We start from the raw sequence: 17,862 nt of genomic DNA on the forward strand, positions 1-17,862 counted from the left end.
AGTAATTATTTTTATAGTCATTGTTTATTCATATTTGCCAACATATTTACCTTTACCATGGCTCTTCCTTTTTGCATTCCTATGGTGTTTCTTTCTTGTATCCTTTTTCTTCTGTTGGAAGAACTCCCTTTCTCCCTTTTTGTATTTCTTTTACTGATAAATTATTTGAATTATTTTCTGAAATCATTTTTGTTTCATTTTCAAACATTTTTAACAGTGAATAAGTTTTTTGATTGGCATCTATTTCTTTCAGAATTTTTAGGAAGTCATTTCATTGTTTTTTGCCATTCATGATGACTTTTTGAAAGTTATCTTTCAGTATACTGATTCTTGCTTCTTTAAATGTGTTTATTTTTTCTTCTGGCTGTTGAAAGATGTGACTGTATGTCTCTCATCAATGTTAAAACATTTTTGGTTTTTATCACTGCAAATGTTCCTTATTTCCTCTTTCTTTCTGGGATTTCAATGATATGGATGTTAGAATCTTCAATGGATTCCATATATGCCCCTTACACTGGTTTCTATAGATTCAACTGTTATCTCTGCTTTGGTTTGGATATTTTCTGTTAACCTCTGTTTTAGTTGATATTTACTCTGTTCAATCTGCTTAAGACACCAAGTACTGACAACACTTTGGGGAAATTTTGCTATGAAGAGCAAGGATATAGGAGCAGTAATTGGACCATGTGGGAATAAAGAGAGGGGTTTGTTTGTATTTGGTTAGGACATACTAGCATGTTTATGTTATGATTGGAATGACTCAGTACAGAGAAAAAATTGAGTGAGAAAGAAAAGGAAGATTATTTTTGGATAAAAGTCTTTGAGAACATGAGAGAGGACAAATTACAATTGGAAGATTTTTTTTTTTTTTGATAGGAGTGGGAAATAAAGAGGAAAGGCACTGATTCATGTATATCAGTAGTCTTGTGAGGTAGAATTCTGGCTTGACCAATGGAAAATCTGCAGTGGCTGTAAGTTTCTAGACTCTTAAACCTTTAGGTGTCTGTGTTGGAAAATTGGTAAATATGGGAAAATTGGAGAGTCAAATGAAAAAGGTAGACTGGCCCTAACCGGTTAGGCTCAGTTGATGGAGCGTCGGCCTGTGGACTCAAGGGTCCCAGGTTTCGATTCCGGTCAAGGGCATGTACCTTGGTTGCGGGCACATCCCCAGTAGGGGGTGTGCAGGAGGCAGCTGACCGATGTTTCTCTCTCATCGATGTTTCTAACTCTCTATCCCTCTCCCTTGCTCTCTGTAAAAAATCAATAAAATATATTTAAAAAAAGAAAAAGGTAGACTATTTATAGCTACCTCATTCTCTTTTCTGTTTCTCTGTACCCTCAGTGATAGCTACCTTTATCTTTCTCTTTTTAAAAATATGTTTAAAAAGAGAAAGAGAAAGATTTCAGAGAGAGAGAGATAGAAATATCAATTTGCTGCCTCCTGCACACCCCTACTGGGGATTGAGCCTGCACCTGGGCATGTGCCCTGACGGGCAGTTGAACCGGCCACCTCCTGGGGCCTGGGGCAAAAGTTCAACCAACTGAGCCACACCGGCCAGGGTGCTACCTTTATCTCTTAGGGTACTCAAAGTATTATAATATACTTGTGAGGAAATGTTTATACATTAAATTAATATTAATTAATTAATTAAATGTTTTTGTCATTTGGTTATAATTTTTGTACTATGTTTTTAAACATAGTTAATTCCTTATAGTGCATTTAAAATATAAGCATAACCAATGGGGTGGGGAGTGAGAGCATGTACTGGGGGGTAGGGGAGGCCAGGGAAGGCCAATGGGAAGAAAAAAAAAAAGGAGACATATGTACTACTATATGTACTACTATTTGTAATACTTTAAACAACAAAATAGAAAAATTAATTCTGAATTTTGAATAGAAAATCGAGTTTCCTAACGTATTTTCCCACATTTTATTTTGTAGTTTTGTGAGTACCAGAATAGCACAACCATGTTTCGGAATAGTCTCAAGATGCTTCTTACTGGAGGGAAATCAAGTCGTAAAAACAGATCAAGTGGTAAGTGACTAGACTACATTTATTTGGTATGATATTTTAGAAAAGTGAGTTCTATTAGGGATCTGAATTAATACTATAACACTTTATTTGTTTATTAAATGGCTTATTTAATTTAGAAAAAAAGAAAGTTTATATTCCTATAGGCTATTATACTCTGTTAACCTTTTGCACTCGGATGTCGAGATTAAAATTACTCTTTGAATGTATCAATAATTTGAAATATAAAAAAATCCTAATAAATAAGTTTGTATGAAAAGAAACTCCAGTTTTTTATTCTACTGCTGTGCTTTGTAAAATCTGGGGTATTTAAAAAATTAAATCCCGAGTAGAATAAAGGAATCGAGAAAAAAGCAAGCGAGTGCAAAGGGTTAAGAGGTAGGAACACTTGAATACTTACCAGGAACAATCAGGTAAAAGAAAAATATGTGAAGAGAAATATTTACTTCTAATATGTGAAAGAGTAATACTTCTGTGCACTACTTATTAAAAACATTTAGACCTAAATTTACTTTTTGGATTAACATGTGAAATTATTTTAGCCCTAGACACTCTGGGGATTGAGACTATAAAAATAGGAACTGTCCTTAAAGGGTTATATAGAAAGTGAAATATAAATTGAAGATTTCTGCAGTCACTACAATCAAGTTTATAAATATTTTTTAAAGAACAAAGTAGTTCCTGGGCTTTCATGATAAAAATAAACCTAAAATTTATATATTGGGAGAAATAGTGAAGAAAAATATACTGAATGATTTCTGTTAATGGGTTGTAGATATTTATTATATTCTTTTAATATTTTCAATTTTCTTATTTTTCTGCATTTTACAAATTTACATTGGTAGTATATTCATTATCATTCATTTAAAACTGTTTTTAACTCCCCTTGTGATTTCTTCTTGACCCATAGATATTTAAAGGATAATTGTTAATTTCTAAACAGTTGATAGTTTCCTGGTTATCTTATTATTAACATAGCTTGACTGTACTGTTATCAGAGAACTTATCCTATATTATTATTATTTTTTTTTACCTGATCTACTCTTGTCTTTATTTTTTTTTAAATTTCTTTATTGATTATGATATCACATAATTGTCCTCATCCCCCCATTCCCATCCCAAACCCCTCCCCACGTATGCCCCCACCCCCCTGTTGTCCGTGACCACTGGTTAGGCTTATATGCATGCATACAAGTCCTTTGGTTGATCTCTCTCCCTTTCCCCCACCCACCCCTACCTTCCCTCTGAGGTTTGACAGTCAGATTTATGCTTCCCTGTCTCCGGGTCTGTTTTTGTTCATCAGTTTATGTTGTTCATTATTTCCCCTAGATGCATGAGATCATGTGATACAAGAAATACACTTATAAGAACCGAAAATGAGACAAGCCATAATGGTTTTATGCTGAGAGGCAAATGAATAAGTCTGTAGTGAGTTTCTTTCTGGGCCAACAGTTCTTTTGAGTCCCAATTTCAATGTCAAACAGTTCCTTATGTGTACATGTCAGCAATGATATTTCGGTTCTGGATGGTGGACAAATGGTGGTGATGCAGGTCTGACCATCTCTGGTTTGGATCTGGACAACCTTCAGTGACGCACAGCTGCTGTCTGCTAGTATGGCAAGGCGTCGTCAGCGTCTTCCATCTCTGCACTGTTTTTCTTCTGTCTTCATGGCTGGAGCAGTCCTGTCAATTCCTCTCTGTTGCAGGAATCCACATGGTCTTGGAGTTGTTTTCTGAAAATATACAAACATATTCTCGACCAAAAGTTAATAAAGGAATATTTTCTATAAATTTGACTTGGGATCCTTTTTTATTTTTGCCCAAATGATTTTCCTCTGGCTTGTTTTGACACCATGTGTGTTTTTCATGGGTGTCTTGCTGTTAGCATTACAAATGAAAGTTAATTTTCTAAAGTAAAAATTTTCTAGATGTAATTTACTTACAGGATATTTTTCCTTACATGATATTCTTCTACTATCCCTCCCCCCCCCCTTTTTTAATTTAAATATTAGGAGGCTTTTGGAAATTTTATAATGTAGTCTTGATAGCTTTTAAATTTTAATTTTTTGCGCTAAAATATGACTGCTTTAGGTTCATTACATGTTACGCAATTTTACCATGAGATGAACTGCAAATAAAAATTTTTGTTAACACTTTAAGAACAGCTCTTTGTACAGTACAATCAATTTTTCTAGAATATTCGCTTATTTCAATTATTTTTAAAATATTTTTTGAGATTTGCCTTACAGCTCAGCATATGATCAAATTTGGTGAATGTTCTGGATGCACCTGAAAATAATGTGGATTCTGCAGTTGGGTGCCATGTAGGTCAATTTGGTTAATATTTTATATCCTCACTTATATGCTCACTTATTTTTAAAAAATATTATTTGAGAAATATTATTAAGAAATAATATTTAATCAAATATTATTTGATTAAATCTCACACTATAATTGTGGAACTGTTTCTCCTAGTTCCTGACACTTTGGCTTTATGCATATGGAAGCTATCTTATTATATCCATTGAAACTTGGAATTGTTATCTCTTCCTGTTGAAATGACTATTTTACAATAATGAAATGTCCCTCTTTATTTCTAATATTGCCTTTTGTCTGAAAGTTGATTTTGTCTGATATTAGGATGACTATCCCAGCTTTCTTTTGATTGGTGTTTGCAAGATATGATTTGTTCCATTCTTTTACTTGAAACATTTCTATATTTTATACTGTTAGTAGCATATAGTTGAGTTTCCTTTTTTATTCATTCAGACAAGTCTTTTAAGGGTAATATTGGTTCATCTGTACTAATTCAACCAATGTTATATTTAGGTTTAAATATAACATATTACTATGTGCTTTCTTCTTGTCCTACCTGTTCTATGCTTTTTTCCCCCCTCTCCCTTTTCATGCTTTATTTTGGATTGGTCAAAATATTTTTTATTATTTTCTATCTCCCCCTATAGACTTGGAAATTATATGCTATTATAATTCTTTCAGTGGTTACCTTAAAGATTTAAACATCAATCAGTTTGATTTCAATTAGTACTTTTACCCTCTTCTTGGACAATGAAAGAACTTCAGATTCTTTTCACCTATATGTATTTTAAACTCCACAAGACATTAATATTGTTGTTTTATGTGGCCACTATTATTTAGATTTACCCAATATTGACCTTTTCATTGATTTTCATTCTTTCCTCCATCCCTCATTTTCTAGATGGTATAACCTTTCTTTTTGTCTGGAAAACACCCTTTATAATTTCCTTTAGTTGGGATTTTCTTGTGGCAAATTTCCTTTAATTTTGTATATCTGAAAATGCCTTTATTTTTCCTTTACTTCTTGCAGAATATTTTTGCTGGGAGTAGAATTCTAGATTGGCAGTTTATTTCTTTCAAATATTGTTCATTGTCTTCTGGCTTCTTGAATTATTTCTGGTGAGAAGTCAACTGTCAGCTTAATTGTTGTCTCTTTAAAGGCAAGCTATCTCTTTTTCTCTTTGTTTTTAGTTTTCTAGATTTATATTGATGTGCCTAGGAGTGTTTTTCTTTTTACCTATCCTTGTTTTTCTTCTATTTATTTATGTTTGTAGGGTATCTTGAATCTGTGGCTTGATGTCTTTTACAGTTTTGAAAGCAATTATCTATTCTCTCTTCAAATTTTCAATTAAAAAATTTTTCTCTCTTCTTTCTATACATTTGGTAGACCATATGCATATCAACTATGTCTCTTATATTCTCTTTCTATCCTTTTGTCTCTGTGCTTTAGTTTATGCTGGGTATTTTATTTTGACATATCTTACAGTCATGAATTCAGTCTTCACTATTCTTAGCCATATTCAGTTCTTAATTTTAGTTTTTATGTATTTCAGTTCTTAAACTTCTTTCCATTTGCTAGTTTAATTTTTTAAAAATTAGAAATAATTTTATGCTTATTGAAAGGTTGCAACAATAGTATAAAGAACTCCACAGATTCACAGATTATTTACTTTTCACTGCATTTGCTTTATCATTCTCTCTATATACAAACACGCACACTCTGTTTTCCCCTCTCCCTCATGCCACCTTCTTGCTCACTCACTTTAAAAAAAAATTACTTGAGTATGGCCGATTTGGCTCCATGGTTGAGCATTGACCTATGAACCAAGAGATCATGATTCCCAGTCAGGGCACATGCCGGGTTTCAGGCTCGATCCCCAGCAGGGGGAGTGAAGGAGGCAGCTGATCAGTGATTTTCTCTTATCATTGATGTTTCTGTCCTTCCTCTGAAATCAACAAAAAGAATATTTTAAAAACTTTGTGCTTTAGCAGTTACAAATTAATGTATTCTAGACTTTTGACTACTGCTTTAGTAGATATCATATCATTAATTCTACACATGTCAAAGCTCTGTAGCATTAAAGCTAATTCCTTGGATTTACTAGGTAGTTAATGATATCAATAAGGATTTGGGAGTGTCTTATTCTAGTATTTATTTTTCTCTGTGGTTTTTCTTGTCTAATGTTTATAATTTAGAGTATAAATGAAATAGTGATTTATATTTTGTATGGAAAGAACCCTATTTGTAGAGAAGCAGTATGTTTTTTCAAACATACTCCAAAGCAAGAATTTCAAACACAAATAAATTGTATCTTAAAAAGAAAAGTGTATTTGTGGAATGACATCATTAATGTTTTTATCATTACAGTTTTTTCTGTAGTCATTAATGAGTAATTGGATGACTATTTTGTTCTTATATTAACTTTGGATCATGGCCGGCAGGGGGGATAGTGAGGGACAACCAAATGACTGAACAGCAGGCTGTGTGGGGCAACTAGGCCAGCAGGGGGGGCAGTTGGGGGCAACTAGGCCAGCAGAGGGGCAGTTGGGGGGCGACCAGGTCGACAGGGGGGTCAGTTGGGGGCAACCAGGCTGGCAGGCAGAGGCGGTTAGGGGTGATAAGGCTGGCAGGGGGGGGCAGTTAGGGGCAATCAGGCAGGTAGGCAGGTGAGCAATTAGGAGCCAGCGGTCCTGGATTGTGAGAGAGATGTCTGACTGCCGGCAGTGAGGGGTTCTAGATTGGAGAGGGTGCAGGCTGTGCTGAGGGGATCCCTCCTCCATCATGCATGAATTTCATGCACTGGGCCTCTAGTGCAAGTAATAAAAGTTCAAATGTGCTTCTTTGATATAAGTAATGTCATTATTTGGTATCATTTTCTCATTGTTTTGGTAAAGCATCATTTAGGTATGAGGGGGAAAAATACTGTCAATTTCAGGTATTCAAGAACTCAGAAAGTACCCTAAGTATAACACAGCTGTTAGGAGCAAAATAAAAGTACTAACCAATTATTTTGCTAGAAGTCGTCTTCTAGCAAAATAAAAAATAAATGTGAGGAAGGCAGGAGATGCAGAATGAAAAGCAAGCAAAGCGAGTAAAACTTATAGTTAAATATAAATGCTGATAAGGTACTGCAACAAGTAGAATTTATTCCAGGAGTGCAAAGATGTTTCTATATTAAAACATTAACAGAAGTTTTTAAATTAGAAAAAAATTAAAAACTACATTATTGTATCATTCTATTTGAAAAAAAGCATTTTATAAAACTGAGCAGCCATTAAAATAGAAAAGGGTGCTTTAAATATAATGAAAAATTTTCACCTAATCCAACATCTAAACATCATACTAAATAAGGAAATGTAGCGGCCAGTTCTTAAAACAGAAACCTTTAGAGATTTCTCCTGTTACCACACTTTTTCATAATTGTTTGGAAGGTTCTAGTATACAATTAGGACAAGAAAATAAAATGACTGGTATAAACATTGGAAATGAAAAAACAGTCATCTTTATTTTAAAATGAGGTGAAAATCCCAGAGAATCTAGTAAATATCTAGTAGAGACAATAATATAACTTGGCAAGGTGATTGGTACTTTCAGCTTTACCAGTATTTACTGATTAGAAATGTAAATGAGGAAAAAATTACATTCACAATGATAATAACCATCAAATTCCCATGAAACTTGAGAAACCTAATTGGAGTTGGACAAATGGAAAGACATATCATATTTCTTCTGGGTTTACACATAAAGTAAATTTTCTTTTTCAAGTCATTTTTTACTTTTCCATTACTATTGATATATAATAGTTTCAGTTGTATACCCCAGTTACTAGACATTTTAAAACTTACTAAGTGATCATCCCCCCAAAATCTTATACCCACCTGATACCATGAATAGTTATTAGAATACTAGAGGCCCGATGCATGAAATTCATGCAAGGGGCTCTGCCCCTGCCACCGCAGCGGCTGCCTCCTCTACCTCAGCCCCCCCCGCCCCCTCGCCCCTCCCCCCCTCCTCACTGTGGCGGCTGCCTTGGCTCTCATAGCCCTGGCTTTCTCCAGAAGGTCGTCCAGAAGGACGCCCAGTCTAATTAGCATATTATGCTTTTATTATTATAGATAGATTATTGACATTATTCCCTATGTGTACTTTATACCCCCATGACTATACTATAACTACTAATTTGTACTTCTGCTAAATCCCTTTACTTTTTTCACCTGTTCCCCTAACACCCCTCCCATCTGGCAACCATCAAAATGTTCTCTGTATCTATGAATCTGTTCTTCTTGTTTATTTTAATTTTTAGATTCAATTGTTGATAGATACCTATTTATTGCTATTGTATTATTTATATTTTTTATCTCTTTTTTTTCATTCTTCGTCATAAAGAATACCCTTTAACATTTCATGTAATACTGGTTTGGTGGTGATGAACTCCTTTAGCTTTTCCTTGCCTGGGAAGCTTCCTATCTGACCTTCAATTCTAAATGATAGCTTTGCTGGGTAGAGTAATCTTGTTTGTAGGTCCTTGCTGTTCATCACTTTGAATATTTCTTGCTGCTCCCTTCTGGCCTGCAAAGTTTCTGTTGAGAAATCAGCTGACAGTCTTATGGGAGTACCCTTGTAGGTAACTAATTGCTTTCTTTTGCTGCTTTTAGGATTCTCTGTCTTTAACCTTTGGTATTTTAATTATGATGTGTCTTGGTGTGGGCCTCTTTGGATTTATCTTGTTTGGGACTCTGTGTACTTCTTGGACTTGTATGTCTATTTCTTTCACCAAGTAAGGGAAAAGAATAAATGAGAATAATCAGCGATGAGAAAAACAACTGATTTTGGTGGAGGGTATGACTTATAAGGTATTAAAACTAACTATAATTATGTGGTCACATAGTTAGACTAGATATGTCTAGGACAGAGAGCCAGGAAAACCATGGTATTATTGAGGTAGGAGCATTATTGCTACTTCATTTTGTGGAACTATCCAAGGCATTGTAGGATACATTTCCATTATGACCAAAAGATACCTTTTAATTTTTCAGATAATCAGGGTCTGCCCTTGATTGAGACCTGAGCTGGAGATATAATGGAGATGTTAGATTTTATGTTTTCTTGCATCATTGTATTACCTTAAATCAGGGGTCCTCAAACTTTTTAAACAGGGGGCCAGTTCACTGTCCCTCAGACCGTTGGAGGGCCGGACTATAGTTTAAAAAAAAACTATGAACAAATTCCTATGCACACTGCACATATCTTATTTTGAAGTAAAAGAACAAAACAGCAAAAACACCCGCATGTGGCCCGCGCGCCGTAGTTTGAGGACGCCTGCCTTAAATGCTTGAGGTGCGGATCCTTTTGTGTTTAATATGACTTGTTCATGATGGATCATTTCCTCGTGTGTTTTCTAAGGTTTCTTTATAAGCTTATCTCAGGTAGGAATGATGTACTGTTTACTGTTGCACTGGTATCACAGGCCATGGATTGATTTATTTTAAAGCTTTTTATTGTGTTAAAATATATATAACATGAAATTCACCTTCTTTTTTTTTAAATTCTCACCCAAGAATATATTTTCCATTGATTTTCAGACAAAGTGGAAGGGAGAGAGGAGGGAGAAAGAGAGAGAAGAATCAATATGAGAGAGACACATTGATTGTTTTCCTCCCACATGTGCCCCAGCCGGGGTCTGGGATTGAACCCAAAACCGAGGTACATGCCCTTGACTGAGAATTGTACTCTCAACCCTTTGGTCTGTGGGCTGACCCTCTAACCACTGAGCACCGGCCAAGTTTGAAGTTCACCCTTTTAACCATTTAAAAAAAATTCTCACCTGAGGATATGTTTTTTTTAATTGATTTTAGAGTGAGAGAGGAAGGAGGAGAAAGAGAGAGCGAGAGCGAGAGCGAGAGAGAGAGAGAGAGAGAGCGAGAGAGAGAGAGAGAGAGACATTGATCTGTTGCCTCCTGTACCTGCCCGGACCCAGGAGCGAACATGCAACCTAGGTATGTGCCCTGACCAGGAATAGAGCTTGCAACCTTTTGTTACCTGGGACAGTGCTCCAACCAACTGAGCCACCTACCTGGCCAGGACTGTTCCTGATTACCTTTGACTTCATTTCCTGTAAAAGTAACTCTTGTTCACTTTTTTTCAGCCATATCAGCCTTCTGCTTTAGGAGTTTTATGCTTGTTGTGCCCTTAGCCTGGAACATTAGCTTCCTTTCTTCATTGGGGACTTAATTGAGAAGTCACCTCCTTGAGGTCTTTCCTGGCTAAGATTTAAGACTTTAGCCCCTTTTTTATATTTGTCCTTTTATTTTGTCCCCCCTCTTATATTGTGACTCTTGCAATTATCACTATCTTATTATTTATCTTGTTTGTCTGTTTTGTTATCTGTCTTTCCAACTATAATACATTCACTTTTCCACTGTATTTTTAGCACCAGACTGGCACATAGTAAGCACTCAGTAATATTGTTTCATGAATGAATGACATTTTAAGGAAGGTAACTCTGGCATCATTATATAAAATGGACTGTCATCAGTATATGAAATGGACTGTGATGAGTAGAATCTAAGAGACGATGAAAAGGCTAAAGGAGTAAAGAGGATACACAAGGAAGATATTTTTGAGGTAAAATAGAAAGGATTTAGTTACTAGAGTGGCAAGGAAAAGGAAAGAATGAAGGCAATAATTAGTTCTGAAATTTCTGGCTAGAGAGACTGGCTGATGTGACATTGCATTATTCCACACCCATATTAGGTACAAAATGATCATATATTAAATGAATAATTATCCAGAGAAATTATCTTTTGAACTAAATTCTGCTTTCAAATGTAATTTATTAACTCCATGGTTTCTTTCCATTCTTCTGAGTCCTTTCTAATTTACCTTTGTTTGAGCTTTGGGATTATACTTCCTCTGGACTTCAGGACAATTTAATGTTATCAACCCTTTTAGCAATGCACTGCAGTATTTCGCCCTTAAGATTTATTTCCATGATTATCTACTTTCATAGTTTATTGTTTCCATCTATGTTGCTGAAGAAGGAAGCCAGAGAAAGCTATGTAGGGTTCATGCTGTCAGTACAAGCCCTTTTGTGACTATATAATTCTTTCCAATTTAAAGGAAGTAATTTTCATTTTCTATTTAGTTGCTCCCTATCCTCAACTTGTACAAGTTGCTTGAAATTTAAAATAGTGATTTCTTAGTAGATTAAAGTTCCCCTGATAAAGTTGTCTTTAATTTATTAATCCAAGATTATATATTTAAAACAATTAAAAAAAACACAAACCATGGAGCCCTGGCTGGTTGGTTCAGTGGTTGGAGCAGCATCCTGTGTGACAAAGCATGACAGGTTCAGTTCCTGGTCAGGGCACATACCAAGGTTTCATGTTCAATCCCTGGTTGGAGGCACATGTGGGAGGCAACTGATCAATGTTTCTCTCCCTTTCCCCTCCCCCCACTTCTCCCCTCTCCCCTGCTCCCCCTCTTCCCTCCTCCTTTCCCCTCTCCTTTCTCTCCTCTCCCCTCTCCTTTTTCCCTCTCCCTCTTGGCTAGGGCTGTTTTAACTATTTTAAATCTTTTGACTTTCCATATAAATTTTAAACTGTATATCTATAAAAAAAACACACCCTCTGGAATATTGCTTGGAATTGCATTAAATCTCTCGGTCAATTGGAATAGAATTGAAATCTTTATCATATTGGGTCTTTCAGTGTATAAACATATGTGTTTCCATTTATGTGAGTCTTATTTGATGTCGTCAGCATTTTGTAGTTCCAGCATACATTGTATTTGTTTTGTTAGATTTATACTTAAGTATTTCCTTTTTAAAAACTATTGTTGGCCCTAGCTGGTTTGGGTCAGTGGATAGAGCGTCAACCTGTAGACTGAAGAGCCCCAGGTTCAATTCTGGTCAAGGGCACATGCCCGGGTTGTGGGCTCGATCCCCAGTGAGGGGCATGCAGGAGGCAGCCGATCAATGAGTCTCTCTCATCATTGATGTTTCTATCTCTCTCTCCTTCTTCCTTCCTCTCTGAAATCAATAATCATGTTTAACATTTTTTAAAAAAGCTATTGTTGGTAGTATTTTTAAAGTTTTTGCTTTTAATTGTCTACTGCTAGTGTATAAATATATATAAAACTATGATTGATTATTGTTTTTTTGACTTTGTACTATGACCATGCTAAACTCATGAAGTTCTGAGAGTTTTCTGTTTTGTTTTGTTTGTTTTTGGTAGATTCCTTTGAATTTTTAAAGTGGACAATAATGTCTTCTGAGAATAGTCAGTTTTATTTCTTCCTCTTCAGTCTGTACGAACTGACTGGTTTCTAGTAAGATGGTGTCTAAGAGTGGTGAGAGTCAGTATTCTTGTCAGTCTTGGACCACTAAGGATGATTGATGTTGATGGTAGATTTTTTTTTATCAAGTTGAGGTAATTTTTCTGTATTTCTAATTTTTAATCATGAATGGATCTAGAATTTTGTTTAAATGCTTTTTCTACATCAAGTGATCTGATCATGTGCTTTTTCTTCTTTGAACCATTAATATGTTGGATTACATTGAATGATTTCCAAATATTTAATTAACTTAGCATTCCTAGGAGGATAAACCCCTCTTGGTCATAGTGTGTGTGTGAGAGAGAGAGTGTGTGTGTACATTACTGGATCTGATTTGCTAATGTTTTGTTGAGGATTTTTGTTTCTATGTTCATGAGGGATATAGGGCTGTAGTGGGTTTTTTTTTTTTAATGATCTGATCTACTTTTACTGTATTAGAGTAATGTCATCTAATGAGAGATTTTGTGTAAAATTGGTGTTTTTTTAATATTTGGTAGCAGTAGAATTCATTGAAACCATTTGGGCTTGGATATTTCTTTTTTGTAAAGGTTTTTAAACCACAGACTTAGTTTTTTTATAGTTATAGAAATATTCAGGTTACTGTTTAGTCTTAGGTGAATTTCAGTAATTCTTATTTATTTATTAAAAGGTGTGTTTAGAATGAGAAGATCAAGGTTTGCTACTGACCAGCTACATGACCTTGAGAAAGGTAGTTTAGCCTTAACTTTTGTGGTCCTTAAATTGTTCATCTAAAAAATTAGAGTTAGACTTATTTGTCTTCTTTAAAGTTTCTAAGAGTTTTAAAATTCTCTAATTCTGGTAGGATAAGAGTGTATATGTTTGAAGTTTATATGAAAGGATGGTGAGTCTCTGTTTCTTGTTTCATCTGTCAGTTTTCGAAAATTGGTTTATGTAGATTCACTTTGCCTTTTAACATATCAGTTCCATATTTTCTTCTTATAAATGGTTTATTTGTTAATGAAAAGGTATGGTTAGAGGCAGACCTCTTTCTGCATTTATACATGATATACTGTGTTATTTGAAAAAATTACTTTCATAAGCTGTGCAAGCAGATGTAAGACAGTCACATGTTAGTTTTTAATGTCATTCTTTCTTGAAAAAATTAAATTATCAATTTAGAATTTATAAAATGTTAGAAATGAGTTTCTCTTTTGGCAATTATCCTTCTGAATCTTCATAAGTTGTGATTATACTTCAGATTCTAAAAGTCATTCATTTTTGGCTACTTAATAGAGACTATTTCTATGTTATTATTTTATGTAAAATTCATTTTTAAAAGATGGCACATTGTTATGCATCCTGTTCATTTATTGGGTTAAAGCAAAGTGAAACTAGCATACAGATCTGCTGCTGAAGGAAACATTAAGTTGCAGGCTGCAGCTGGAGGATTTTACGTAGGCACCTGTGGGTTTGAGTGCGTTCAATATACAGACTGCAGTAGGAGGCTGGCACTGCCTCTGCTGACTCCAGTACACTCCTTCACTGCTGTTCTGCTGAATTTTCCACTGTCCAGAAGACAAACAAAATGGTGCAGCAATTTCAGGGCATGGGAAAAAAATAACCGTCAATATGACTCAAAGGTGGGTTTGCTATACTGAATGGCAGAGGAAACTGTTTAACGAGATTAAAAGCTTGGATATAGTTCAGTATGTCAGATATGCTTAGCTGTTTTAATATTTGATTGTGGCCATTTAAGAATGAAAATGTATAGTTTTGAAATCTGCATGGCTTCTAATACATAGAGGTTTCGGGTAAATTGCATGTGTAGCATTAATAAATGCATGCATGGTAGCTTATGAATAGTTTTTTATTTGTACTACATGTATATGTGTAATGTGTATACATGTACACACATTTGCATATATGTGAAGGATTTTCCTATTAATACTAGACTTTTTTAAAAAGTACTTACAGATTTTATATTTTCTCTGTTACACATTTGTCACAGCTCCTATCAATGTCTCTTATATTGTTCATTTTATAATAGTAGAGAGCATTAGTAGAGCATTCTCTGGTGAGGTGGCAAATAAGTAGAATGAACACTGGAGTTGGCACTTATATTTTATTGATGACTATAATGCAGTGAGTTCGCATTGCACATAGTCATGACTTAAATGATTACCTCTTTTATGAAAGCAAAATGTTTGTAAGAATGGCCACGTTGTAGACAGTGAGTATAAAATAAGGAAAGTAGGACAATTAAAATTTCTCTTTCCTTGGTTTTTTGAGTAATGCTCACTTAAGACATTTTGTGATTTTAGAAGTACAGTATAAGAAACAATTGAACACAAAGTAGAGAAAAACATGGAGGTTTAGTTTCCCACCCCCTCCCAGAAAGCACTTTAGTTATGTACTCATATATTTTGGGTTTCGGTGGCAGCATATTACTGGGGAGCTGTCCAGTTGAAACAAGATATATTTACTTAAGCCACACCCAACAGATTCAGGTTTTTTATGCATTCAGGCACTATTTTAATCCTGTGCTGATTTGAACCATCATATGTGGGATGCTTTTGAGTTGTAAAAAGAAAGAAAATACTAGATTCACAGGTTCCAGCTTAATGTATTCTTAAAAATCTGAGTTCTGTATTAATAGCACAGAACAACTATATTTAAGTTATGCAGCATTAACTCTGATATGTGTGTGTGTGTGTGTGTGTATGTGTGTGTATGTGTGTATGTATATATATATATATATTTATATATATATATATATATTTCCAGTCAAGTGTATTGCAAGTATTCTGATCATATAGGTAGCAATGCTGCTGGCATACTATTTTTTGGTTAGTATTTTAGGTGTTAAATTGGGGTATGACATTTAAAGTTAAGATTTTCTTATTTGAGAAAATGTTTGTCCAGTCACTTAAAATGCTTCATTGAGTTTTTCTGTGCTTTAAAAAAAAATTGCAAAATATTAAACCAGAGTTTAAAATCTATTTGTAATGTTTTATTCTATACTACTGACATGTTGTGTGTGATAAGAATTAACAACTCTATGGCTGTTTGCCACTGTGTTGGGTTAACTCACCCACTTTACTGTAGACAGAAATAATGAGAATCAGCATTAATCTTAGTAGTCTGCAAATTGCTCATATTCTATATTTTCAAAAACTATTTCTTTTAACAATGCAAATCCACTCTCTCTTCTCACCCAAGAGAAAACAAATTATCCTCTCTTCTATACTATTTTCCTTTGCTTTTATTGAATAACACAGAAGAATCATGATGGGATTTTGTGCCAGATTTAGTGGCCATAGATTGCTAACCATAGATTGAAATATGCTATAATTATTAGGATGCTTTATGTATCTAAAATGTTATATAACCCTGATGGAATGTTGCAGATGAAACAAAGAAATCTGATTGGTTCCTCACAAGACACGGCAGCCTTGAAATCCATTCTAACCAGAGGCTTTACAGCAGCCTGGATGGTTAGTTGGCATCACAGTAAAAACACAAATAAGCCTTGGAGATGGGGAGGGGTTTGGAAGAGAAATTGAAGTTGTTAAAGCACTTCAGCAATTCTAATCTTTGAGCAGTTTATTTCCTTGCGGGTTATTTTTTCCTCTTAGCCTTTTTTTTTTCTTTTCTTTTTTTTTTTTTGCTTATTGTTACTTCAAGAGAGTGTTATATTCTCTTAAGTTAACAAACTTTTAAAATAGTATTATTATATGAATTGCAAGGGAACCCTAAAAGGGATTTTATGATAAGTGATATAATGGGTTAATGAATAATATAATTTCAGAACTTATTAATAATGGATGAATAGGACTTGTGTGGGGGGAAGGGAGTATGTGTTGGAAAGGAGTTCTGAAGAACAGGACACTAATCGGAACTCTTTGGCTCTACCCTTCATCATTAAAATTGCATTAGATAATGTGTCAGCTAAGACTTCAGTGATGCTCAGTGAGGGCACGTTGTTACAGACATTCAAACAGCAGCCTATTGAAAGTCAAAACAGGTGGAGAATTGTTTGCTGTCTGCTAGCTATTAGAAACACCCTTGAGATGTAAGAACAATATATGTTAGCTTTTTATTTATTTATCATTCTTGGCTAGATGGTCTGCTGGAATATAGTTGTAAATTACAGTATCCAACCCTTTTATAATTTTACAGAAAATATTTAAAATACACTTGTAGTTCATTCTATTAAAATTTGAAAATTCTTATACTTAAACAATAATAGGTCAACCTCATTTACAGAATCTGGGGGAGGGAAAATTACTGTGAGCAGGAACGAGTATTTAAATTAAGAAAATAAATTATATTGAAAGGAAGAAAAGCATCAAAATAAAACATTTAAGGAGTCATATATAATGTATAGATATAGTCTGATAAAAACCAATTATATCGTTAGATTCCATTTCTATGCTTATTTTCTAAATTATTCGATATGCTAATAGAGTCAGGCTGAAGGCAGCTGGCTGCTAGTGTTACAAGCAGAAAACAAAATGGCTGGCAAGGATTAGTACTGTAAATTTGCGATACAGAGCTCGATGCAATTAAGATATCTTTTGTTGAAGGAGAATATTACAAAGTAAGTTGATGAGAGGATGATTGTTATACGAGATGCTTTTGACAATAAATATAATTTATTAAAGAAAATGATAAATACTCTATTAATGCATAAAATCAAAAGATTTTATGCTATAAATAGAGTAATTCATTTTCAATTAAGCAGTAAAAAAAACAACCTCTTGTTAATATTCATTTAACCATTACTGTCTTTGCAATTCTAAGATCCAGGTAGTTTCTGAGGGCATTTATGCATCTTTCAGATTAACAGTGTGGTTAAGAGTAAAAGAAATAAGAATAAATATATTAGAATAAGGGGGGAAATTTAGAGGTAAGTTTTGGGGAGTTTTATTTATTTATGATTCTTTTAGATTAGTGTTAGATTTATTTATGATTCTTTTAGATTAGAATCATTTAGAAGGATAGAAGAAATAGAGTGATGGGGAAATTTAGAGATAAGAATGAAAATATAGTTTAGAAAATGACAAATCCATATATTTGTATATTAATAAAAAATTTTTTCTCTGTATAATCATAAACCTTTCCCATGGATTTTTAATCAATTGTTGAAAGATTAAATGATGTTAACATTGTTGATAGGCTCAGACAGATTGAGAGATAGCTAAGGAATTGTTAATT

General features: G+C 34.2%; 1 protein-coding gene across 1 annotated transcript in view; it reads left to right on the forward strand.

Annotated features, from left to right (window-relative positions):
- Window positions 1–17,862, forward strand: part of TANC2 (tetratricopeptide repeat, ankyrin repeat and coiled-coil containing 2) — a 272,846-nt gene that overhangs the window by 42,991 nt on the left and 211,993 nt on the right. Inside the window, exon 2 of the mRNA XM_028157430.2 lies at window positions 1,943–2,036. Coding sequence (XP_028013231.2) covers window positions 1,970–2,036 — 67 coding nt within the window. The 5' untranslated portion in view covers window positions 1,943–1,969. The remainder of the gene's footprint in view (window positions 1–1,942; window positions 2,037–17,862) is intronic.

The sequence above is a fragment of the Eptesicus fuscus genome, chromosome 20, assembly GCF_027574615.1.
Source record: "Eptesicus fuscus isolate TK198812 chromosome 20, DD_ASM_mEF_20220401, whole genome shotgun sequence".
In the NCBI taxonomy this organism is placed as follows: Eukaryota; Metazoa; Chordata; class Mammalia; order Chiroptera; family Vespertilionidae; genus Eptesicus; species Eptesicus fuscus.